At 39.1% G+C, this 26,724-nt stretch overlaps 2 protein-coding genes across 3 annotated transcripts in view; both read right to left on the reverse strand.

Annotated features, from left to right (window-relative positions):
* The window catches only part of LOC142373511 (protocadherin-15-like), a 219,316-nt gene that overhangs the window by 16,606 nt on the left and 175,986 nt on the right, over positions 1-26,724 (reverse strand). The window contains exons 29-35 of one of the 2 annotated variants that reach the window (XM_075456801.1): positions 22,415-22,542; positions 17,201-17,431; positions 16,817-16,905; positions 14,187-14,363; positions 13,466-13,684; positions 12,578-12,586; positions 11,486-11,596 (exon numbers count right to left, since the gene is read on the reverse strand). In XM_075456801.1, coding sequence (XP_075312916.1) covers positions 11,486-11,596; positions 12,578-12,586; positions 13,466-13,684; positions 14,187-14,363; positions 16,817-16,905; positions 17,201-17,431; positions 22,415-22,542 — 964 coding nt within the window. Of the gene's footprint in view, positions 1-11,485; positions 11,597-12,577; positions 12,587-13,421; positions 13,685-14,186; positions 14,364-16,816; positions 16,906-17,200; positions 17,432-22,414; positions 22,543-26,724 lie in introns of those variants that run through there. The other variant, XM_075456800.1, reaches the window with a different exon arrangement.
* Positions 4,949-6,802, reverse strand: LOC142374471 (protocadherin-15-like; the record flags this gene model as incomplete). The annotated part of the gene is made up of 1 exon (XM_075458200.1): positions 4,949-6,802. A coding segment is annotated over one exon (1,617 nt), but the record flags the coding sequence as incomplete, so codon positions are not given.

The raw sequence follows: 26,724 nt of genomic DNA on the forward strand, positions 1-26,724 counted from the left end.
AATCAAAATCATTATTTTCAGTAGTTTAATTGTCTAAATCTAACCAGGGAATTGTGTTGCCTGCCCCTGAAACAAGTAAACGTGATGCCCAAACTAGCCATACAGCAAATGAGACCAAAGAAAACAATGAATGAAAACCATGTCAAAATTGAGTTTCTCATTGTGTTTAAATAATGACAAGTTATTTTTTAATTTGCTGTGTTCACTGGACAGATGCTGCTTCAACTGTGGGTTGCAGGGGAGGGCCTCCGTGGTTCTGGCTCATCATATTTTGTGGATTCTCAATCAGATGGGTATCTAAGAAGAGAGCAGGTCAAAACCTTGGGCTATTTTCATGCTCCTTGAGCCGTTCCTTATTAGTTGCATGGTAAAAAAAAAAAAAAAGATATATATTAATTCACTTAACCTCTCAGTAGTTTTAAAGTATATATTTAAACTAAGAGGTGACACTGATTTCTGTTAAATTATACCACCAACTAGCACACTCCACTTTCAGAAGACAGAGCCACTTTTAAGTCTGCTGGGTTAGCCTTCCCTTCTATTTTTCTCTTTCGTCTAATACAGACTCGAGTATAATAATTTCTTTCAATGTTTTTTTTTTTTTTTTAAGCTTGACGATATCAGATTCTCTGCTGGGTGAAAATAACAGCCGATACTTAACAGGAACATGGTAAGTGTAGCCTTTCCTCTGAGGAGATACACCTTTAAGCGATGTACGTCCACTGCCCACCTTTACCACTGCTGAGACACACATTGTCACCTCTGTTATGTCGGACTTGCGTTCTTGATCATGTCAACGTAATTCTATCAAATCATGTTACGCAGCCAAATAAAATACACTCTGGTCATAATTATGACTTTATGAGATTTCCCCCGTCAGAAGTTCTGGTGGAATCTTCCCCGCTGTAATTTCATAACACAGTGGGCGAGCTTCTGTTTCAGTTGTTGCGCAGAATGTTTTCTTCCACACAAAGTCGTGATTCAACTATAAACCTTGTGCCGTCAAAATGGGATTTTTTTTTTTTCAAGGGCTCTGTGTGCTCGTAACAAAAACACAATTGCACATTCAAAGAAGAGACTCCGCATAAACAAGAGAAATAAGCAAACACACATTCAGCTACACATCAGCATTATACAGGTCGCTGGCAGTGCTTCCGTTTCAGATGACTGCACTGAATGTTTTATGTCCAGATTAGCTCTCAACCGCTGTCTGCTGCATCTCATTACAAATACACTTTTATTCTCAATTTACCTTCTTTGTCTAACAGGCAGGTTCTGGTTTTTACTAATTCAGATCTTATTGTGTGCCTTTTCAGCATGTTGTTATCAATATTAATTCTAAATAAAACTAAGACTCATGAGTTGAAGACAGCAAAGGTTTGAGGACCCAGCGGATCTGTTGCCAATATCAGAGAGCCTTACATCACAGTACATCCAACAGTGTACAAAAGCTAACACCAGAACCTGGAATTCATCTGTGTCACATCTGTCCACAGACCCATTCCAAAAGTGTTTTCCACTGTGGCTTTAGAGAGTGGCTAAGAGTTAAAAATACACATTTAGGCTTAGATATTATGAAATACTTGGTTAGGAGTCACATATCTTAATATCCATAGGTCGCAGTTCATGTTAGTTGGAAGTTGCCCTACACAAAACAACAGTCTCGAGTTAGGTTGCCATCTCACAATCTCTAACCATGGATTGTTACAGCACCATGTTTTGGAGATGAGGACAAGCCTATCTTTTACACATTTCCTCTAGATCTAGATCTCAGTGGTTCAGAGCCATTTTTAGCAGCACAAACGGTATCTGCACGCTATCATTCAGGTAGTTTTAATGTTGTGGCTGATCAGTGTATTTGCGTTATACTTAAAACAAATACAGAGTAAAGCCCACATGAAAACAGTTAACTGGCTCTGGCCTTTAGCTTATCAAAGTGGAGATGGGATGCCTTCATTTGATAAAGCAATAGACTGTAATTTAAGCCAAATTTACATGTATCATATGACCACTATATGAGCTGAAAAGCATTTGGTCTATAAGGAAACTCCTCAACCCTCACATGCACAGCGACATTTTTATGAGCCAGTAGCGATGGCTATTTGACCTCCTAATGTAGTCACAGCAACATGAGTAAATGTTCCCCTTTGTACATACCACTGTCCCTTCCGTTCCACCCTGAGGCATATGAGTGCTGTAATTATGCAACAACACACAGATGCACAACTTGAGGTTTAATCTGTAGCACAAAATGATACAAAGCAGGGGGCCAGACAAGACTAACTCAACTCGCTACAGTATCTATGTGAGAAGCATTCTAAACGGTTAGCGTTTGAGCAATAATGAAATGTGGGCACACATTTGTTCATCCTGCCATACAATACACCCTGTGATCTTAACATTATCATTCAAATAAATTTCACCTTTCTGTCATAAAAATGCATTAAACTCATTCAGCGCCACACATTTTCTTGCGTAAAATTGCCATTTTATATATTTTATATTGGTGTCATATCCAGTACCAAAAGCAGGATAATATTATTGAAACTAAGAAGCAAGAACATAAAAAAATAGTTGTAAAAATGTAATGCATACTGTGAATAAAAATGCCACAATATGAATGTTTTAAACTTTTCGTTTTAAGCCTTTGGTTCGACTCTACTTACATATAACATTTCTTTCTCTGGAAAACAGATGAAATGAAAATACATGAACATTGTGGATGTACAGACAACATGGGCTAAGTAATAAAGAAAACAAAACCTATTAAATGACATCGATGAGAGTTAGAGCTCCGAGAAGACAGACTGGGAACAGGAAGAACTAAAACCTGGCAAATAAGAGATGAATAAATGCTTATAAAAACAGAAACAGTACGGACAAAAGACCCAATATTGTAACCACCGGTTGATGTCCGGTATCATCATCCATCCATCCATTATCTATACCGCTGAATCCGTCGATCGGGTCGCGGGCGGGCTGGAGCCTATCCCAGTCCGGTATCAATGCAGTATAAAAAGCTCAACTTCTAAGGACCTGTGTTTAAATGCAATTCATTTGCAGCAGCAAATTTACTTTGATGGGATTAATGGTTTGACTAAAGTTTGACTCGCATTAAGCACCGCTTGGGTAAGCATCATCTAAACTTGCCATCATAAACTCTCAGGTCCTTCTGAAGAACTCTTAGGTCAACCTATAGGCATCAAGTTTCATTTTTCACCAAAGTCAGAATTTCAAGACTCAAGCAATTGAGCTTTTTTTTAGAACATTGCTTTATACACATTTTTACTGAGGTATTTACATATCTGTTGACAAACTGGAAATCCTCTACCCTCGTTTGCTTCTCAAAAACTCTTTCTTTCCACAATGATGCTTTTGTGACAAATTACGATGACAATCACATGTTGACATTGCCTATTTGAAATAGCATTATGGTCATTTTTGTGACAATTTTTTGGAATATTTTGTGAACCTGAAATGCTAAATTGGATATCTGTTAAGAAATTAAATCAAATTGACAGGAAACAAAATTAACTATTTTGGGTTCAAACTGTCTGTACTTAATAAAGCTTATCCCAGTCCATATCGTTCCCTTGTGGGTCAGTGATATTTTTCATTCATCAAACATGAGGCCAAAGCCAAAATCTTTGAGCTGTCTTGGGCTTGCATTACAGTCATTTAAACTAAAAAGAAATAAAGATCATTATGAATTGCTTCCATGAAATACCAACAATAAATTAGTTTGTAATATGTATGATAGACCTATCTTTAGGCCAACAACAAGGACACTACACAGATTATTACTCATACTAAGAGGATGAATATCTCCAAAACAGAAGAAAATATGTGCACATGCACAGTAGTTTCTTTAATGAAACAAAATGCCATTTTAGCCTCATAAAGTCCCACAATTATCAGCAAGCAACCCAAGAAAAGCAATATTTTCCTAAATTTCACAAAAGTTCTCTTGGTGTCTAAATCTTGAAATAAAGTAGGAATACCCTGGTGCAGCATAACTGCGGCAAATTCATGCTTTCCACACCCGTGCATCCACAAGAGTCTGTGTCGCTCGATGTTAAGTAAATCTGCCAAAATCTGAAAGGATCTGTTTTTTGTTTTTTCATAAACAACAAAAACAACAAAAACCACAATACCTCCTCCCTACCTCCTTCCTCCGCCCTAATGAACATGTAGGGAACAGGTTTTTAAGGAAGCAACCTGATCCTTTGTAGTGGGAATGGAATGAAAACTTTGAATTGGCCTCTAATATAGGAGTGCATTTGCTGATAAAAATGTTGCCTGGAAATGTCATGCCGGTTAATCATTTTGATGGCACAACATAACCGAAAGAGGAAAGTTACACAGTGCACCCACAATATTAATGACAAAGACGCAGATAAAAGACTACTGATAAGAACAGACATTCCAACAGAAATTGTTACTGCACGAGGTATCTATGCAATGATGAAGTCAATACTGATCAAAAAGAGAATTAAAAGTCAATGTGGCAGTGATCACATAAAGGTGGTAGCAGCTCTGTAGCAACAGAAGCGCTGGATCAAAGTTATCTATAAAAGGGGAAAAAAGGATTCCTTTCCATAAAAGGTTCAATCCAAGTTGGCAGATTTGACAATATTCTCTCCTGATCTTTTCCTCTCTTCTTCACACTCATTGCACCTGTATTGAACTTGTGTAGACGTTCAGAGGGAGTGCTACAGCCAACCCAAACTCGTTATCAGCTTCTCATTACAGCAAGTGTCAGTCAACATCTCTGTCTGTGAGCCCTGCCCAGTTTAATTGAGAACACCACTGGCTGGAGCCGACTGATTTTCATTTGACGACATATATGCAATTTACCTGCAATGGATATGAAACGTTAACGACAGTTGTCACACTGAAAGTTAACCAGGAGATGTTTCAACACTTTCAATCATCAAGTTTTCCGCTCCTAATTTTCTGTTCATAATAAGCTCCATCAAACAAGTAGCCCAAAGGGTTTATACTGATCTGAATTCTTTTGCTTTCTTTTCTCAGGAAGTCCAGAAAGAAAAGCATACCAAACCACAGTGAAAATCACAGTATCCCACCGAGTTGCTTTAATTAGTCACTTGACAGCTCCACAGCAGTCTACACAGCCGTGTTAAGCAGCTCGCTCTAAAAGTTTTCCACATCCAGAAAACAAAGGCTAGAGCATTGTAGACTGGGAGGGAAATCGTTTCTCAAGCTCTTCCACGATAGAGTTCATGTTTACGCTTGGAATCTGTGAAGGTGGGGGGTCGTCTCCTTCTCCTCCTCCTAGTCCTTCCCTACCTTGCTCTCCTCCCTCTCCTCCTTCTCCTCCCTCTCCTCCTCCAATGGCTAATGTGTCCAAAGAGTCAAGAGAATCCAGGGAATCCATGGAAGCCCGGCTTTTCCTCACTTTTTTGAGTGGAATCTGTTTCTGATCTATCTGGCTGAACATGTTGGCGACAGACTTCTCGATGTCTGCTATGTTTTGGATGTTTTTTAAGATTCCTTTAAGTTCTTTACGGGGAAGATCGGGTTCCACAGGGAGGGGTGGTGGCGGAGGGCGGAGAGACACGGGTCGCAGAGCGGGGACCTCTGCGAGAGATGGGAGGACAAATGTGGATGGACGCAGGAGTGAGGGAGACGCAGGGGGAGGGAGGGGTGGAGGAGGTGGGGGTGGGGGTGGGGGAGGGACAGGGGGAGGAGGAGCCACTTTTTGGCCAGAGTGAGATGGAGCTGGGGAGGCAGGAGGAGGGGATTGAGGGTGATTTAAAGAGGGTGATGAGGGAGGAAGAGGAGCAGAGATGGGAGGTGGTGGAGGTGGAGATGGAGGTGGTGGCGGAGGTGTCGCAGGAGGGTCAGGGATGGCCTCTAAATCAACCTGAAGTCTGTCTTCTGCACTGTGATTTCCTGTTAAGTTTGCACCGAAGCGCCGCAGGACAGGAGGAGTTGGCTTGTGATTAGGTGGAGGGGTGCCTCCATCACTATGAGTGATGATGATAGAAGGGGGGCCTTCTGCAGTCTGAGCAGGTGAAGCACTGTGGGTGGGGCTGTACTTTTGATGCTGAGGAGTGTCTGGGAAAACAGAAAGTAGCATATCAGGCGATAATGAACCCCTGGAACCTCTGTTTAGCCTTTGCCTCATTTCCTGAAGTGCCTGTTGCTCAAACTGTCTGGCTTGTTCTTTCACTGACAGCTTTGGTTCCAGACTTGGGCTTCCAATCACGTCTGAATCAAGTCCATGGTCAAAGCCTGAATCCAGACCAGCATCTTTACTCTCCTTGAATTCCGCCTTTAGGAGCTCCAGCTCCCACTGCACAGGATCCATAACCACTTCCCGCCTCAAAGCATCGCACATCTCTCTTCGATGTAATCTCGATGGGAGTGTCCAGCTGTGTCCAGCACTAGATCCCCATCCGCTGTCACTGCCGCTGTATCCACCAAACCCCACATCACGTCCAGGCGAGCTGAGCCTCAGCCAGGCGTCTCGAAGGCCTTTCCTTGAAGGGGAGAAATTGCTAAGAAGATCTTTTTTTCTCAGTTTTTTTCCAAGCATCCCGGGACTGCTCAACGTCCCGTCCTCATGGTAGATGGGATTTTTGGTAGTCCGGGGATTTTCATCAGAGAGAAAGGTGATGTTGGACTCTGACTTGGGGAGTTTGTTTAGCACTCCACCATTAGCAATACACTGGCGGTGGGCAGCGATTGCTCGTGTGGCAAAATCTGAAATCAAACGTTGGCGGTCGCTTTCATCCAAACTGTCAGCGCTCCCCCCACGGTTTGTCCGGCTGGTACATGGATGTAAGGGAAAAGAAGATAGACAGAAAACGGAATGAAATGAGAAATAAAGAATTACAAATTAAATATAGGGGTGAAGAGAAATAATGAATAGGAGAGATGTAGCCATATAAATCAAAATACATGAAATAGGATAGGGAGACGGGAACTGAATGAAATTTAAATGAAAGAGCATAAATATACATGATGATATGAAATGTTGTACAAAGGGTAGAGCAGTAGATAACACAACAGACCGTATGCTCAGACTGCAGTCTGGTAAATGTACTGAACACTAACTTCACACCAAGAGATACGTGAGAAAAGGAATCTTAAGAGGTAAGAGCTTAATTTCCGTGCTGTTAATACACAGGAATAACTGATAAAGCTCTACAAAATACATCTGAAACACAAAGGCATATAATGCAAGCAGATTTCAAGTATGCCACAACAGGACAGCTACAAGCAATACCATGTCTGCAAGGGAGGAAAACACAATAGTGCGTCATTGAGTTGTGAGAGTATGCAGATTTCTTTACAATAAGAGACTGAATTATTTTTCCTCTGTGGTTGACAGTACGCTAATTTATGAAATTAAATGTATGTGACTTATTGAGACTCGTGCCCACTCTTTCTAAACCATGACGAAGACTCAAAATGTCATCCAACCCATTCAAAAAATTAAAATCCAAATACTAAAATGCAAAAAGCATAATTAGCCTTTGGCACCTTAATCTTATCTGCAGATATACCAAATTACTCCACACACAAAACAACACAGATCACCAACAACCACAGACACAAATCTATGGCTAGGAATTCTGTTGAGTGATAAACTAGTCAGAGATTTGAAGCTGTTTTCAACGTCCTACTCACTTTTGTCTGTCTCCCATGGATGAAGGTGAAAGGATGAGAATAAAGAGAGGACAGGAAAAGAAGTGGGATAATAACATGAATGGTATTGAAATGGTGAAAGTTTAAGAAAGGATCTTCAATAATGGTCAACAGAAGATGGTAATGACTCAGAGTAAAGATGAGGATGACTTTTGTGAACTTGTTAACTTTGTTAAAATGCAACATCTTTAATAAAAATCAGTAAATAATGAACATATTGCCTACACTGCTGATATCATTGTGAAATTATATTGAAATGTGAACAACTACACTGAATATACTGTACATGTATGCATACATATGACCTAAAACATAATCAGATTTGCTCAAAGATTAAAAGCAGATGGAGAGCTACACTCAAATTGATGAGAACAAAATATTGTACTTGGTCATATATTTATTGATGAAAATGATCTAATTTTACATATCTGTAGGTGGAAAAAGTATGTGAACCTTCAGGATTAGCAGTTAATTTGAAGATGACTTTAGAGTCAGGTTATAGAGTCACACGTATTACCACTGTTACCCTGCTCAGGCATGGTTGACCAACCAAGATCACTACGAGAGCAAAAAGTCAAAAAGGAACCCAGGATAAGTCCTATACCAATAAAGGCTTCTGACAAATGTCAGATGGGAAGGCTGCGAGGAGAAAGCACTGCTCTACCAAAATAGCACTGCTACCTGTCTGCAGTTTATTACATATCAAATGAAAAAGCTAGAAAGTGGAAAGAGAAAAGTCTTTTTGACAGATAAGACCAAAATAGACTTGTTATCTCACAAAATAATCATATTTTGAGAAAGGAAACCATTGTATTCCTACATAATAACTTTATCTCATTAGTGAAACATGGGGGCTTGTAGTATCATGGTTTGGGTCTGGGAAAGGATGGCTAATCAACACTGATGGAAAAATGAACTCTGGATTTTACCATCAAATTGTGAATGAAAACATCAAGACATCTATTCATGAAGGGAACACAGATAGTGGGTCCTGCAGCAAGAAAACAACTGTAAGCACACCAGTCTCCACTGTAGCTCGACCAAAGAATCCTTTCAGAAGCATTAGGGAATGATGATGTCAAAGTCCTGATCTTAATCCAGCAGAAATGTAGGGGAAATACCTGAAGGAAGCAGTTCATGAAAGGAAACCCACCAACATCGCATAATGGTGACTCATCTGTGCAGAAGAAATAGGCTAAAATTCCTCAAAGCTGATGTAAAAGAATGAGCAACAGTTACTGGAACTTTTAATTGCAGTTATTTCTGCAAGAAAGGGAATCACATGAGATACTCACAAATATATAAAATTTGTTCATTTTTGTCAATAAGGAATTTATAATATTTGTCTCATTTATTCAGTTGAGTTCTTTTTATTCATCTGGAAAAAAATCATCTAAAAATCTGATGATGCCTCAGGCCATATTCATGAAGAGAGAAACTTTCATGCACTACTTTACACAAAATGTTTCACATGAAAAACTTTACTTTTTATACTGACTTACTATTTCACAGTTATAGTTTAATACTTACTACCTTTAATATTCAGCAAAACTTTATTGTGTTGCACAAAAGATGACAATGTGCTGTATCACTCAATAATGTGACTTTCGATGTAGCATTTAAAAAGCATGCTTCATTTAATCTGTTGCCAATAAGAAGTTAGAGAACACTTCATTTTTCACAGGTAATTAAAAGAGGCATTAAAACTAACCTTGTCAAGAGAACAGCCAAAGGTAATTAAAAGAGCCTTGAAACCAGTCTACTGAGCACTTTAGTAATGGACCTTAATCATGAATGTGCTAACTTTTGCATTTTGCCGAATTTTATGGGTTTTAGGGATTAAATCCCTACAAAATGGAAATGATACAGAACACACAAGTATTTCACGCAAAACCTAAACTCCCTTTTCTGCAAACGCACATGAGATCCCCCCACCACAATTAAACATGCTCTGCATCTTATCAATGGAATTAATTACCGCCCTGGGTGGTCTTTATAAATTACGGGGTGCATTTATTTTAATTATCTCACAACCAAGTTGATTTGCACACACATTTTTCAGACAATCGCTTGGGCTTTTGTCAACTTAAATGGGCGCACACACAAACACACACACACACATAGTTGTCATTGGGAGATAGTTTCTACCATCTTGCATATGAATTGCTCTCATGTTAATAGGAGTGAGGAAACAAATCAAGGACAGACAAGAAACCAGTGATGCCTGAAATGCTGATGAGAATTCTCAACTTCTCTGTGGCCTAATAAGGAGTTATAAATCAACTAAACTAAATTGGCAAGGGGGGATATTTAAACATGCTTTACTAGAAAACATACAGAAACAGAACAGCTAGAGAAGGAGGAGAAGACAAAGTAACATAATCACACAACGGGAAAAAAACAAGCTTTTTGTCTTGAACAGCTTAATGTCAAAATTACTAGAGAAGTAAATTTCACAGAAACAGTCAAATGTGCCTCAAATACATGTTTTACTTGTGATTACAGTTTTTGAAAGCCACCAGTTGATGAAAAACTTGATGTGAGCACTCAGATGGCTGACTATTCCTCTGGGAGGACAGGATAGTGACCTTCACTTTATCTCTTGCAATAGTGAGAAAATTAGTATGCATTATCATAAACAAACTGCCAAGTAAAGGCCTGAATTTAACAAAGAGTTGTGAAGATAAAATTGTGGGATTTATCTACAACTGTCAATGCACTCAAAAATTATAGCCTTGACTGTTGTCAGTTTCATGTGGTTTTCAAAGCTGTGCTTGATTAGTTCAAGACTGTGTCCTCTCTGAATAACGTCAGTTTTTTTGTCACTGCAAAATCTAAATTGAGGGAAAGAAAATGTCTCAAGACTAGAAATAGTAGGGACTGAAAGGCTACACTCACAAATGCCTGAGGACAATTTTGCTCTGAGTATAAATCTTTACAAAGGCTCCCAGCCTTAGTAGTGAGCCGAGATCAGAACAGCAACTGTGTGTTTCAAAGTGTTTTATTTCAGTAAGCAGGGGGTGTGTTTCAGTTGCTGTCATTAAAAGAAAGCTCAGAGTACATCTTTCAGACTTATGATTCCCATATGTTTGCACGATTTACTTTTAAATTAGCAATAAGAGTAACATAATTACAAGATCTTTGGGAACAGACTAACATGTATTTTGTGTGAGTGCAGCCATCTAAGCATTTATTAGTCCGATTTTAAACTGGCTTTGGACTCTGAGCAGCTAGTCTGATAGCACAGCTTTGTTGGTAAGCCCTAAATATGGTGGTAGAACAAGGGGATCAGTGTCCCAATGAAAACTGAAAGCTCATTTTCACCGTCAGGGCTATTTTGTTTCATTGCAAAGCATAATCAGAAATGATGAAATATAAGAGATAAAAGATATTACCATTGTTCTCATGTTTGGATCCAGCAGTTGATGATATGACTGATCGTGTTGTTTTTTTAATGAACATTTTCTCATTACTGTTTTATAAAGTTGGTATTTTGTATCAGCAAAAATACTATATGTTGTGTGATAGCACAGGTGTCTGCCAACATCGGGAAATTATGGGGAATCATGCTCAACCTTGGCTTCGTGAACAATCGGTTGTTCAGTGGAGAAGCAAAAATACAATTGTATATGCAGGAGGATCATTCAGAGTAATTGGCAAAATACAAAAAGGGTGACTTCACGAGGACACTGCAAAGCTCCCAAAGCAGTCGCACTGCCAAAGTCTAAAATTCATCAGCTTTGAAAATGTTAGCTAATGACTCTGCTTTGGCTCATTAATGTAAATCCCACTTTCACACTTCACTTACATGGCGTTGTCACCCAGCTCTTCGTACAGGTTGTTGGCGGTTCCTCCTCCAGGTTTGCCTGTTGGCAGGGCCATCTGGATACGGGCTGTTTTGGCACACTCTGCTTGGCGTCTGGACACAGCAGAAAGGAAAATCAGAGCACAAAAAATGTAATGAAGCTGGAGAAATAACATGAGCTTAAAAAGTCATGTGGCAGGAGGGCTCATAAACTATTTTCTTTCATGTCACAGGTGTCAGGAAAAAAAAACACATCCACAGATTCTCATTCCACGATATGCATTTTGATACACCATCGTGTCGTTACTCACAACAGTCTGTTGGTTAACACAATAATATTTTCCCTAATGATGATTGCTGTCACTCATCTATATTTTTTCAACATACATTCATTAACTTTAAGAACTTGTTTAGTATAACCCTGTTTCCCAAGTGATAATTCTAATGATGCTGGTACATTTGAGTACATTTACAGCTCATCTCGATTGTCTATATTTTTGGGTAAACACAATGGGGTCCTAAAGATGTTTACATATCAGTGACATCCTGAGTGTCTGTCTTAATCTGAAACACTGCATATGAACTGTGATTCAAAGTACATAATGGCACAATGAATATGACAGCTGACAATGCTTTGGGAATGGGATCATGAACTGGAAGCAACAAATGTCAAACTGTTGCATGTTCCAGACCGCTTAAATTTTACTTTGGCCTGTTTGAAAAAAAATGATGATGTAAGTACTGAGGACATGTGAAGTCATTGAACTAAGATAGCTTTACTGCAAAATATAGCTGATGTTAGCCAGCATAAGTTATAGCAGAAATAAGTGATTGTACAGTTGGATAATGTCACTTAAAACAAGCAACTGGCATTGATGCTGCTGTCATGTCAACGTGGTTGTGATCTGGACTCCTACAAATACGACAATCACACATTAATAAAAGCATCTGTTTTGGCCCTTTATACTTGTGTTGTTTGAGACTCATTTGTTTGACTGTCTGCTGTACAAAAAAAGTCAATGGGTTAATTGCAGTGAAAGGTTTTGAGACAACTATAATATTTTATCTAAGGATTATTAAAAAGGGGATACTCACTCTTTGAATCTGGTGGCAACAGATGACGCGGCAGATGAGAGACAGAGACAGATTAGCGGTTATTTTAAGCATAGATCACGCAACACCTTTTGTTGTCCAAGTTTACTTATTATCTACAAGCCAAGTCATGCAATTGCTCTTCATTAAATTAATTCAGCAACAGATAGAAGTGATTATCATGCTAAGGATTACCACTATTCTCTCTTCACATCTCCCCTTCTCTGTCTCTTACTCATTTGTTTCTCAGCAGAATGAGGAGGGCCCTGCAAAAACCACTCACATCCAGTTTAAATGTATGTGTCGGCTGTTTATGTGCATCTCAGACAAGTTAATTGCCTTTCGCTGTGGTTAGCTAAACAAACTATTAGAAGTGGCACTGTGGGGCCGGCTGCCATGCTGAATCATCTAAGGGAAGTGATTTGCCCAGGTGATGATAAATGTGCTAAAATGCTATAAATAATCAATGTACTCTAAGACTTCCTTTGGGAGAGACTGTCAGATTAATTTGACTGTATATACAGTTTGCTGCAAGATGATTGGCTCCTAGCAAGTACATAAATTAATCAGACTATATTTAATTTCACTAATCAAAAAAGCTCTGAAAATGGTACTCAGACATGAATTAATAGTCAATTTGTTTGGGACTAGTTTCAACTGTGGATCAAAACATACCACAAGGACAGTGAATCATGATGAAAGAACACAATCACCAAATACAACAGCATGGCTAAACTGGATGTTTTCTTTAGCTGTATCATTGTTATTGGGATTAATTTTGTTTTGCCGGATTTTAGACCAATCAGACCAATCAGAGGATGCATGTCATTTAATCTAAATTATACCTGCTTACAGTATCAGTATTATTGCACATAAATACATTTTACTTACTGTCTGTAGGTGATAATGACAATAAGTATGGCAGGAACACAGCAGATAATGATAATAACTGCCAGAGCCAGCAGTGCCCCCTCTGTGTAGCCTACACCCTGCACAGCTTTCTTGACACTGGTCACTATTTCAGGGGTTCGAATTTCCAGAATTCGCCCACCAGGAGGGAGAAAGGGCTGGAACTCTTTATTGATGTCCAAGAGTTTTCCATCCAGAAACCTTGAGACAAGAAATGCAGAGTGATCAAGACTTTTTGCATTTGATATTCAGCTCCTTTTATCAGGGATGCTAAAATCTTTATTCTCTGGAAGCTACAGTAAGGAAGCACATCCAGTTAAAAATGAGTCACTAGATGTGACAATGTCAAACTGAAATTAAATGAATGCATACCAAATTACTTGTGCTTTATAACCAACAAATCTGTGGACAAAATATCTGAAATTCTGTTTGAATAAAAACTAATTTTGGTATTGCTCAAATGCAAAGTAAGATTCAGATAAAAACATTCACAGTAAATAGCACTAAGATGGGAGCATGGGCAATACTGCAATTTGTAATTTTTAAAAAATGCTTTTTTAACACAAAAATGCAACAGATTCCTCTTTACCTATGCCCCTACGCTCCAATGAGTTTAATGAAATTCAGCTTGATTCAGCTCGCATTATCTGGCTAACAAACATGAAAAGATTACTTCTCATGGATTTGGTGGTAAAGTTCTTACTTGTGGAGCTCTTTTCTAGCTACAGCTCTATTTGTCAGTGGGTCGATGGCATATATCATGAGGTCCGACTTTGTGTAATCTTCCAGCTCCATTCCATCACCATGTCGCTGGGGACCTATGGTTTCCACGACAACCTTTGCTCCGGGTATCTGCTCCTGGACATAGCGCTCCAAAATACTGAGGATTGAAAATATTAGATTTAGACTGATGGCATCACTCTGTTTTCAGAACTTAGATTACTGAGGTACAACCACACTATATATCCAGTCCATTTCCCATTTAACCTCCTCAGGATTACTGAGTTGGTAGATCTACACTCTCACACTTTAAGGTCGAGGAAAAATACATAAGCGTGTACCCAAACACGCACCTTATATAGATGGACAGAAAAGGCCATCAGATTTCAGCCACACTATACACATTTTTTTCCCCCCATCCTGTCAGCTAGACAGACTCGTGCTGTGAAATATTGATTTCTGCCACCTCTGAAACATCTGCTCACAGCACGAGTGCTTCTGTCACAGTGTGTATGTTTACATGTGTTTTTGTGTGCGTGAGAGAGTGATGAACACAGTGAAGATGGTCATAAAATATCATTTTCAAAGTATATGTCCGAGGCAAAACAAAGCAGCAAGCTTATACAGAGTGTTTGTGCGGAAAGGGTCACAGGTGAGTGCACATGAGAGAAATATCAAAGCATGTAATTGACAATATGTGTGCATTTTACAAACTGAAGACAGATAATTCTAAGCAAATTAAAGTGATACTCCGGAGTAGATTCAACCTGGGGTCATTTGAACCGTGATATCCAGCCAAGTAGCCCACCCGCAGTTTTTTCGATATTGGCTGAACATCAGTTGAGTTACTGAGTTATCCCGAATAGCTTCGTAAGGGTTAATGGATCCTGGTCGTATCTCCAAAATTACCACACTAAAATCACATGCCATGACACCAAACTTCTACAGTAGTACAAATATGGTCTGTACTCACAAAGCGATGCATTTGGAAGTTTGAAAATAGTCCAGGAGTTTATTATTATCAACACAAGCCTAATAGCTTCTCTGCAGCTAAAGCTGCGTCGACGTCACTTCTGGGAGCTGGGAGCTTCAAAGTAAGATGAGGGTAGATCTACTACTGTAGACGACAAAGTATATGCTATATTCTACATGTTTTTTTTTTATGAATTTTTTATGTTGTAGAGTTGTGAAATTATTTTATCAATGGAGAAATTGAGCAGCCTTGCTTTGTTGTCTAAAGTAGTAGATCAACCCTCATCTTACTTTGAAGCTCCCAGCTCCCTGAAGTGACGTTGACGCAGCTTTAGCTGCAGAGAAGCTATCAGGCTTGTGTTGATAATAATAAACTCCTGGACTATTTTCAAACTTCCAAATGCATCGTTTGGTGAGTATAGACCATATTTGTACTACTGTAGAAGTTTGGTGTCATGGCATGTAATTTTAGTGTGGTAATTTTGGAGATACGGACCAGGATCCATTAACCCTTACGAAGTAACTCAGCTGATGTTCAGCCAATATTGAAAAAACTGCAGGTGGGCTACTTGGCTGGATATCACGGTTCAAATGACCCTAGGTTGAATCTACTCCGGAGTATCACTTTAAGCCAAAACCTGAAAAAAAATCTAAGAAACACCGAAGCAAAGTAATTGAGTATTACATATTTTAGCTGCTACTGTGAAATTGATCATGTTTTGAAGATGGCGAGGAATTACTTAAATAGTGTGAGCTAGTTCCAGGAAGATGGAGAGAGGTAAAGGAATCAGCAGCATAAGTCCTTATAATTGGTAAGACCTCAAGTCAGCATGGTAGACAGGTTAATATGTCCTTATGCTTGCCGCTGAGATGAACTTTTGATGACTTCGAATCTTAGAAATAAGTAAATATTGTACACTAACTACTATGACTAGGTGATAAATATCAAAGTAATTTGATTCTGTTGCATGGAGTGGAATGTAAATAATGTGTCTCTTCATCTGCTTTATCTTGTGGCATCAGCTCTTGTGATAGGACAGGAAGTTACAGAAAACATGAAAGTAGTCTGCGTTTTTGTCTGAAGGTTGGAAATAATCAATCAAGCCGAAAATATGTTGGTATCAGAAAATATTTTTGAGGTAGCACTGCCGCTGGAGAAGGCCTCCAAAACCTTATATTTTGATTGTTTCAACACGCACACTGCCTAATTGTGGCATTTTATTTCAATAAAAATTACAGTTCAATTACAGAAAAAATATGCCCTTTTATACCATTCAAATGCTGTTTTTCTCTCAGTGTTGGTATTGCACATGTAGCAAAAGGTTTTAATAAAGAAAACAATTTTTTAATCATGTTTTCATACTTTGGACATGTCACTAGCTCTGTTTACTCTAAAAAAACAACAACAAAATAATGTTTCTGAACTATTCATGTCAAGGCTTGCATTCAAACTAATGACTTGCTATTTAACTGCCACTTCTTTAGTTATCATTCTCTGTTGTTTAATTATTAGGTCTTTTGTTTTTACTAGCAACAGATCAGTGTTTTATCTAGCAAAGCGTCTATCAATGGTTAATATACACGAGTATGGAGGTTATGTTAAGCTGAATTACATATGAATAATAAAACATTGAGTATTACCTGAGCAGCTTCTCTTTGTTTTTCTCCACATAAGTTGGAGGAACATTTGATACCACCACCTGCATGTCCAGCTGGTTCACGACTGACACCTGTGTGAGAGAAGAAATCAGAGTAAATAAAACTTGGAACATTTAAAATGAGTCATAGACAACATAATCAACACAGAGTTATTTCAGGAAACTTTAACAGACAGGTTAATGGAAAAAAAATGTTGCAGTGGAAGAGGTTATTTCCCCACCCACTCATACTTCTAGCTTGTGATAAAATGAATTAATTTTCCTGCAGTGATGTTAAATCCAGGTCATCAAAAATAAGTCAATACAAACTTCCCTGTAAGAGGTTATAGTAAAACTGCCGTCGGTGTCAAAAATAAAATATACACACCACTATCTCTGCCTTGCTGCTGTGTCCTTGACCATAGTTATCCGTGGCAACCACCTCAAACTTAAAATATGATCTTCTCATGTTGCGGTACATGATTGCCGTCTTCACCACACCACTGTACGGCTCGATGACAAAGCCATCCTTGCTGTTTTTAGTGTCTTTGCCAGTGGCAGGGGGAATGATCAGTCGGTACGTCATGGAACTGTAGTTCCCAGTGTCTTTGTCCAGAGCCTGGAAGATGAGGATCATCATAATTATCATTATTGTCATTATGAAATATTATCATCATCATCCTTGTGACCTCCACTATGGTCAAGTTATTGCTGTAGTTATAATGAAATGATCATTTCATAATCTGTGATTATTATAAATGTATTAGTCATTTCATTTTCCTTTTTGTGATGATCATTATTTGATTGCAGGTGTCTGAGCAGCTGATCAGTGTGGGACACCGTCATGTACTTTAAAGGTAACTCAAGACTTTGTACCCGTCTTGTAGCACATCAAAAGGTCACTTATTTTAGTAGCTTTTTTCAGATTTTCCTGATGTGGTGAAACCTTTAATCTATTCTGTTACTCTAAATATCAACTTTTTCATACATACACAGACAAGAGGGGCTGAGTTTTAACAATAATAATAATGATGATGATTAAGCAAAAGATAAAGGTAATACAGTATTGATCATCGTAACTGGCACCCATTAATCTTAAGCACATCATTTTGAATATGTTCAGATATAAGTGCAAATTAAACAAAGCTTAGCAAAGTTATTGAATCAAAGCAAAACAAAGTAAAGGCTTCAATATGACAAAATAAACTGAGTGCCATGTACAGTGCAGATCTACTTTTAACTAGAAGCTTCTTGCACCTGTCTGCTGGTAGTTCCTGCCACTTATTAAGTGCAGATCTTTTTGCAATGACACATTTAAACTTACTAAAAGTTTTCAATGTTATTAAGTCAAGACTCATAGCTGTTCTTTTATTGGTCTTATTCAATATGTTTAAGGTCCTTATCCTACGGAAATACCAGAGAGCTTCTGCAGTGATGCGGGCTCTGCACCGGCCCGTCGTGGTGAAGAAGGAGCTGAGCCAGAAGGCGAAGCTCTCGATTTACCGGTCAATCTATGTTCCTACCCTCACCTATGGTCACGAGCTGTGGGTAGTGACCGAAAGAACGAGATTGCGAATACAAGTGGCCGAAATGAGTTTCCTCCGCAGGGTGTCTGGGCTCTCCCTTAGAGATAGGGTGAGAAGCTCGGTCATCCGGGAGGGGCTCGGAGTAGAACCGCTGCTCCTCCGCATCGAGAGGAGTCAGATGAGGTGGCTCGGGCATCTGGTTAGGATGCCTCCTGGACGCCTCCCCGGTGAGGTGTTCCGGGCCCGTCCCACTGGGAGGAGGCCCCGGGGAAGACCCAGGACACGTTGGAGAGACTATGTTTCTTGGCTGGCCTGGGAACGCCTCGGGGTCCCCCCAGAAGAGCTGGAGGAAGTGGCCGGGGACAGAGACGTCTGGGTCTCTTTGCTCAAGCTGCTGCCCCCGCGACCCGATCCCCGGACCAGCGGAAGATGATGGATGGATGGATGGATGGTCATCAAGCAGAAAGGAACGCCTGCAATGCATTATGACTTTATGTTTAAGGGGAGTGTCTTTTGTGAGAGAAGATCAATTCCTTTTGGTGTGGATTCTGAGCTTTGAAAAATTAAAGCTGTTGACACATGCAAAAAAAAAAAATCAACACAACATATTTAAGGAAAGAAAAAAGAAAAAAACATAGTATGGCTTATTTACATAGCTCTATTCTTGTACTGTACTTTATCAACAATGCATGTAATTTTACTTAAAAAAATGTAGCGGCTAATCAAATGTCTCTATGTTGATCCCAAGCTGTTATATTTACAAAGTTATATGCGCTACATATGTGTCCGCATTTATGTTGTTGTTTACCATCTCAAGAAAGACTCGACTACACATGCTGGGAAATAATTGGCTGATGTCAATTATCTCAGAATGGTAAATGAGAGCAGTTAGAGAGTACATACGCCTGCCAGGGCTGAATAACAAATCCCTGTATTCATATCTAGATCAACATAAAAGGTGAAACACTTCTGAATTGGGCCATGCCCCACCTCTGCTAAAACTTTAATGCTAATCCATCCATACAGTAACTTTTTGAGTAACACTGGCAACAAGCTGACAAACATACATAATAACAAATCTTATCAACCACATAACTTCTTTAGAGAGGTAACAACTGACCCCAGTATCACAAGCGTGTAGTGTTTTTGTAAAAGAGAACTGATATTCTTTGCATTAGTCATCAAACAAAAGATAGCAACACATCTGTTTTGTCATTCCTAAGTCGGGCTTGGTTTTCTTGAATGTAACCTGCATAAACTGAGGCATTTCAGTGCCTTTTCTCACTTCTCAGTCTGCTCATCTTAGATTTCTCTCTGTCTCCTCTCTCCTTCCGATGTGTTTTAGGAAATTGAGACATCCTTCAATATGTTTTTTTTAGATCAATTATTGAGTCACAGGCAGTAAAGTAAGAAGGAGAAGAAGGACATGTTAAAGTACAAAATGGAGAAATAGAAGAGACTAAAAGCTATTCTTCTGCTGCCCGATTTTACAGGAAATCAATAACGTGAGGCAAAAAAAAAAGAAAGTCCCCGAACCACCTGAGCGCTATTCAAAAGCATTTTCACAAGATGACTTTGTAAGTAATTCTGCATTCTACCCAATGACAATGTGCTGGAGTCATCTAGCAAGGCATATTCTGGTCAAATACATGCTGGTCATCATTCCAGATAGATTGAAATAGAGCTACTCTTTACATTGTAATGGTTATAAAGAAGAATAAAATTACATGGTAAATGGCACTACTGAGTGGTGTTTGGATATGTGAAGTCCTTAGTGGAGAAACTGAACTTTTTAAGAAAATACTTATTGGATAGTACCCTCATCAGCACAACCTCACTAATGCAGCCCTTTTGATTTAGATATCTTTATTTTTTGCATTGGTTTTGATGGGAAAAATTAGAGGAATGTCTTGGAAACAATCCTTTAAGGAACAAAGAGTCAGGTGAACTGTTGTAAATGCACTTAAACACAAGCACAATAAAGGAATGAGTCATGCCTTTCAAACTCAGGTTCAGATAAATGTGATGGAATTAGTTACACTTGAGTGAAACCACTGAGACTGAAATGATGCATGATTACTATTATGAATACTTCTCAAACTCTCTGTCCATCTTGTTGTAAGAATGTGTGCTGCCAGTTTCCATGTCTCCCCATCTGATCACCCCCACCATCAATCCATCCACTAATGTATTGTGTATCTTCCCTGCCTTCAAATGTTCAGACTATTTGTCTCTCAGCAGGATGACAGAGGTCTTTATCGAGCCATCAAGCCCCTTTCTTCCTTTAACCTCCAGATCTACTGCCTCTTCCTATGACAATCAGGGTTACAAGTGAGTTATTACTTTTTTAAGTATGGCATAGGTCAAAAGATGAGTAGGCTTGTGTAGACCAGCTCCAACCAAATATAGTCTATGCTCACACAAAATACCAATGGTGTCAAAAAAATACAAACACAGATGGATGAGTGGTGGAACACAACAAATATTGATATTTCCACATATTGGCACTGCACGGTACATTTAAGCATGTAACACAAATAATTTCAGTGATATTCATAAATATGCTGAACAAGCTCTACTGATTCTGACAGCATCAGGAAAAGAACTGTGCCTTTAAAATAGAGTCCATTGTTAGGGTAAGGATGGCTGGAACTAAGTCATGAAGACCATATTAAGCTTCTTTATGAGAGAAAATGTTTACATGATTTCCTATTAAAGAAAAATGATTTTGTTATGTTGTACATTGCTGCATCTCCTTTAGTCACATTCTGACTGAAAATCTCAGTTTTAGTTGCACAACAAACAAGGCTTATTACGAAGCCGAGGAAGTAGTGCTTTCTGTGGGAGACAATAACTCCCTTTGCTGTGGACTTTGAGCTTTAAAATACTGTAGGCATATTACATTAACATAACACTGTATTACAGACTACAAATAATGAATAAATGATGTGATCACTTTAACTGGTTAATGTTCGTTGGGTTGTAATGCATAAACTCTAATTACATAAATGGATGAGACTATGAGAGTTCAACATCAGCTGACTGATCCTCCATCATTTTCTTTACAAGTGAGGATGGACGTTTGTGACGTAGACCAAAAAAAAACAGTGGCGGGCTGTAAACTTGACCCACTAAAATGAGAGGACAGTATGTCTCCTTGTCCACTTAGAGGCAAAGATCACTTGAAATCAATACAACGTTCTCACTAGTAATGACCGTTAGCCTGTCATCAAACAGATATATCATGATGGGAGTGGTCTCTTCTGAATAACAATGCCAGCATACACAGGCCTAAAAGGACCATTGAATGATTGGATTCTTATGAATATATTGTATGCTGTGACCTTTCTCAGTCACCAAATTTCACACAGTTTAAAACCAAATGTAAAGGGGATTTTGGACTGAAATGTTAGACTGCTAAAAACTACAAATGAGAGGATATCTTCTGGAAGAATGGTGCTCCATTTTCTATAAGCTTGTGATCCACAGACTTGTACAATAAATACAGAGAAGCACTGAAACTGTTCTGGTAACTCTTGGTGGCCCACCACCTTACTAAGACTCATTATGTTAGCTTCTTCTTTAAGTTGCGCTTGCTTGTCCAAAAAGTCTGTTACCCCATCACCGTGGGTGCTTGCAGTAACTTGCGATACAAGTGCATTTTCTTCACTCAGGAAACTGTGTGAATCGATGCATGTTCTTTATGTCTCTCTCATCTGTACTGTCACTGACATTGTACAAGGTCTAATGAAATAAGAATGTCTTAGACTGATCTTCTAACACACAATGCATTATTAAAGCACACACTTTTTTGCAAAGGAAACCACCTGAGTCTCTCCTGTTATCCAGGCTCATTAAGATATATTGCTATTTGTTAGATAGAGCTTGAGAAGCGTCAGATTCTGTGACCCACTTAAGTTCCCGAAAGGCATTTTAATGATACAAGACTGTCTCTAGTTGACCTTTCTTTATCAACTCAACTCAATATAAGGAACACAATTCCACAAAGTCACTGTAAGCACTCACAGAGTCTGCATACCACTGGTTGGACTGTGTATGTTAATGCATCTTTGTACCTGTACTTGCAAGACCGAGGTGAAAGTTTTGGCATCTTCTGCAACTCCTCCGATGTAAAGGGATCTGGTGAACACTGGTGGGTGGTCATTTTCATCCTCGACATGTATCACCACTTTAGCGGTGTTAGCTAGAACACACAAATATAAACAAAAAAATATTTACACATATGTCTTCGGACACAACAAAAAGTGCACTTTTGTGAGGCGGTGTACAGTAGAGCTGCCTGGGCAAATACATAATATCTATTTGCAACTTAACTGGTTTAGCAAGGTTGCAGTTATGTGCCCTTTTTAATGCTCCGACCTATGGTGCATATCAGCAAGGGGCTATACCAGCTACAGACTTCTGTTTTGCCTGCAACAACCAGCTACTACTGTATCACCATCTTTCCCCGCAGTTGGCAATAGTGACACGTGTACTGCAGGTTTAAACTTGTACCCTTGCTTTCTCTCTCTCTGAGCAATACATGTTGGTGTGTCAACAGCTTGACTGACAGTCTCCCCCAGTGATAAATTGATAGACAGAGTTACCATATATTTTCATGAGGTGATCAGTAGCAGTTTGTGAAATGTAACAAGACAAATTCAACATGTGGAAAGAAAGATCAAATCAGAAGACTTAGGAGTCGCTCTGGCAATGCTTAAGCAGGACTGTGTGCATGTGGTTTGATACGATTTGTTTAAAAAGTAATCTTGCTGCTTTTAAGATGACTTTTTAAACAGCTGGACCAACTTCACTCCTGATCAGATTTAATGCCCTGCTGGTACCTCTGCCCCTCCATCTTCTTATCTAAATACAATGCAGCATGGATGTGCTACAGATTCACTGGTGTCATCCGTAGAGGTTAATCTTTACATGAAGGAAATGGAAAGCAGAGCACTAAACTGGGACAAGGAAACAAAATCAAACCATGGTGCTGTGCACTGAGGTGAATGAAAATGCCTACACTAAACACTAAAGTAACCGAAACCCAACGCACATGAACGATTATCTGCTCGTTGACTTGCTCCACCCTCTTGGAATACAAACTGGTTGTCATCAGAGCTCTACACCATTGGGCTTAGAGTGTCACAACTGAGCCAATGGGAAAAGAAAGAGAACACAAGCGCTTCAGATCTGTGATGATACAAACTGGTCCTTTGTTATGTCAGCTAAGAAATCTGGAAAAGACAACAGAGAGTCTAAGAACGAGTAAAAGAAGGATAGGTGCAAAAATATCGTCATTCCTTATGTGTGAGGAGTAACCCAAATCGATAAAAGGATCTTCTCCAAACACAACATCCTGATGCACTTCAAACCCATAACACCCACAGAGAAAAAGAATAAAAGCAGCATTTTTTTAAGCAATACAGAGAGTACAGACCTTTAGAAAGTGGAATTCAAACAACCACTTCACAGGCACATGGCGCAACAAAGAGGAGGCAGCTCCTCAGGTCAAGAATTAGTGGTTCAACTACACCTCATGAAGAAGGGACAGTTTTGAGTAGTGTACCCACTTTGGACCGGGAAGATAGTTGTTTGAAAGAGGACTTAAAAAAACCTCAGTCTATTTGAAACAACATTAAACAGAGGTGACCTCAGGTATAACCTTGCTAACTCTTGCAGCTTTGACTCTACTCCTCAGGCAGTTTTACAACCATTCACACCTTGAATCTTTGACAAAAGATTAAAAAAAACTATGGTTAAACAACTCAGAAGTGACGATAGACAAAACCACCTGCTGAATGGTTGGGTGGATCAGTGACACATATGGGACCCTCAGCAACTCTCAGGGTGTGAAAATCCCAACTTCTTGTCAACCCGAGACTCCCCACCAGTCAACTAGAACTGAAGAGCCTTTCAAATGACTGGTGAAGCATCCCCAAGAACAAGAACAGAAGTCCAGTTACCTTCAATTCAATCACTAAGGATTAATTAATATCTGCTCTTCCAGTTTATTCCAGAGTAATTCATTGTCTTCTTCTACAAAAGTCCTTCAATACGGATTATTAGGAAAGTACTTATCAATGATTAATCAATTCTCAAGCCATTCCTGATTTATTCTGCTCTGGTCTTCAATTAATCAACCCTGATGAGCCAATGCATTCGTGTTGCATCCAAATTAACAAGTGCTCTTCGTAACTGAATTGCTTAGAAAGTACTCATCACATGAAAAGGGAAAACCAATTGTAAAAAAGTGAAAAGAGGGAAGAACAACTGCTCAAGTTTTACTCCAAGAAAGACAAAAAAGCAAGGACACAGAAACTGTAGAGAAAAATGCAAATAAATGATATACAACAACTTCCTTGACACAATGGAATCATGTTTAGTCATCAACCAAATCTTCGTTCAAATTAGAAAGTAGGATTTACATACTATTCAGAGTTGTAATGATTTGTCGCCTGATTAAAATGTCAATCGAAAATAACTTCAGACTTGTTAATTATTACTGTGCCTTGCTGTTTTAATCCTGACAGTATTCTTATATTCTCATAGTTTTAAATTAACTGAGGAAAGCGTATGGTAAACACTCAAGATAAGAGAGAGTCGTGGAGTCAATATTCAATCAAGAACAATTCAAATATGTTTAGAGGTAAAAGAAAGATGCCATAGATTATAAGGCCAGATAAAGAAGCAGAGAGAAGAAAGAAAGAATTTAGATCCCTTTTTACTTCAGTTCTTTTCACAATTAAAAGCATAAGAAATAGATAGTTCTGAAATGTATTTACTCTTACATCCAATTTAAGGCTAATGATGGGCTTCATTAGGTTTGACGCTGATCAAACGAGCAAGGATAAAGTGTTGATAGAAAAAGCAACAGCGTTAGAGATACAATCATCAATCTTCCAAACTGCGCATGAGTTTATTGGGCCACTTTGATCTTTGTAAACTTGTTTGACAGTTCCAAAATAAGTTTTGAAAAGATAGACGACTGTGTAAATGTAGAGACTTGTGATATACAACTAGCAGCAGGTAGAAAGACAAGCATTTCTTAAAACAGCAACAGAGAAGGCAACAAGCCGGTATCCCCTTAAATATTTGACAGACGGCTGCAAGAGAAATGAAAAAGCAGCTTGAAAGGAAACAGAAACAGCCAAAGCCAAATATAACATCTTCCGAGACTAGATGGAAAGCTGCAGAGAACTCTTTTGCAAGATAAAAGAGAGCTCCAGACAAGATGTGGGTGTGAGTGATAAGAGAGAGATAAACTGATCAGCAACAACATTAAAACCACCTGCCTGATAATGTGTAGGCCCCCCTCGTGCCGTGAAAACATCTCTTGTTCCATCGAGGCACAAACACGAGACCTCAGAAACACTTTTTATGTTCTTTCAGATGCTCCTGAGCAGTCTACAGGCAAAACTGCTGGGGGAGGCTGAGTCATGGGAGTGTGTGTGGTCTGTAACGATGTACGAGAGGCAGTTCAGAAACGGGATTACCCGCCGAAGAGTAATTTCCTTTATCTGTGTCACATGATTTTCTTTGACTGACACATCCCTTTAGGACACCAGTGGCAGGTCCTGAGTCTATAAACTACAATGGGAAAGGCGAAAGTGAACAGGAAGCTGATAGATTCTATCACTCCACAGTCTCTGAGGGAAATACTGGACCCATGTTACACAAGCCAATCATCTTCTGAACATCAGATAGTTTTCTCCTTTATTTGTAGGTCTTGAGAGTATCAATTTACTATCTTTATCCTGAGCCTGTCCGTATCTAAGCAGTTTTATTTGGCAAGTCAAATGCCTCTTAGAAACGTAAAAGCTGAATACACAGTATGACCCAAACCTAGGTGTGTGTGTATCTTAGTATTTACTCATAAGCCTCCTTACTTTTTTTTTTCAGTATATTTTTTTGGGCTTTTTATGCCTTTAATGATAGGACAGTGTGAGAGAGACAGGAAGCAGAGAGATGGAGAAGACACGCAGCAAAGGGCTGCTTGGTGTGGGAGTTGAACTGGGACCCTCTGCATTGAGGACTAAGCCTCTGTACATGGGGCGGCTGCTTAACCCACTACGCCACCGACCGCCCCAAGCCTCCTTTCTTTAACTGATAATACCAAATGTCATTTAATCAATTCTTCCATTTTCACAACATTCTAATTGTGCTAAATTTGGCGATCAGAAGCCTGAACTGTTTTGTGTCTTAGTGCAGCTTCATATGTGTTATTATCTTATTGATGATACAGTCAGATAAAAGACATGGCCTAAGCTTTCCCAGCAGAGCATTGCATCAGTAATCAGTAATTAAAATGTTGTTGCTAATCGGTGTACCTACTGCAAGTGTCTAATAAAAAGATGGTGGCAAATTGATACTGATATAATATACT

Source organism: Odontesthes bonariensis, chromosome 23, assembly GCF_027942865.1.
Source record: "Odontesthes bonariensis isolate fOdoBon6 chromosome 23, fOdoBon6.hap1, whole genome shotgun sequence".
Classification (NCBI taxonomy): domain Eukaryota; kingdom Metazoa; phylum Chordata; class Actinopteri; order Atheriniformes; family Atherinopsidae; genus Odontesthes; species Odontesthes bonariensis.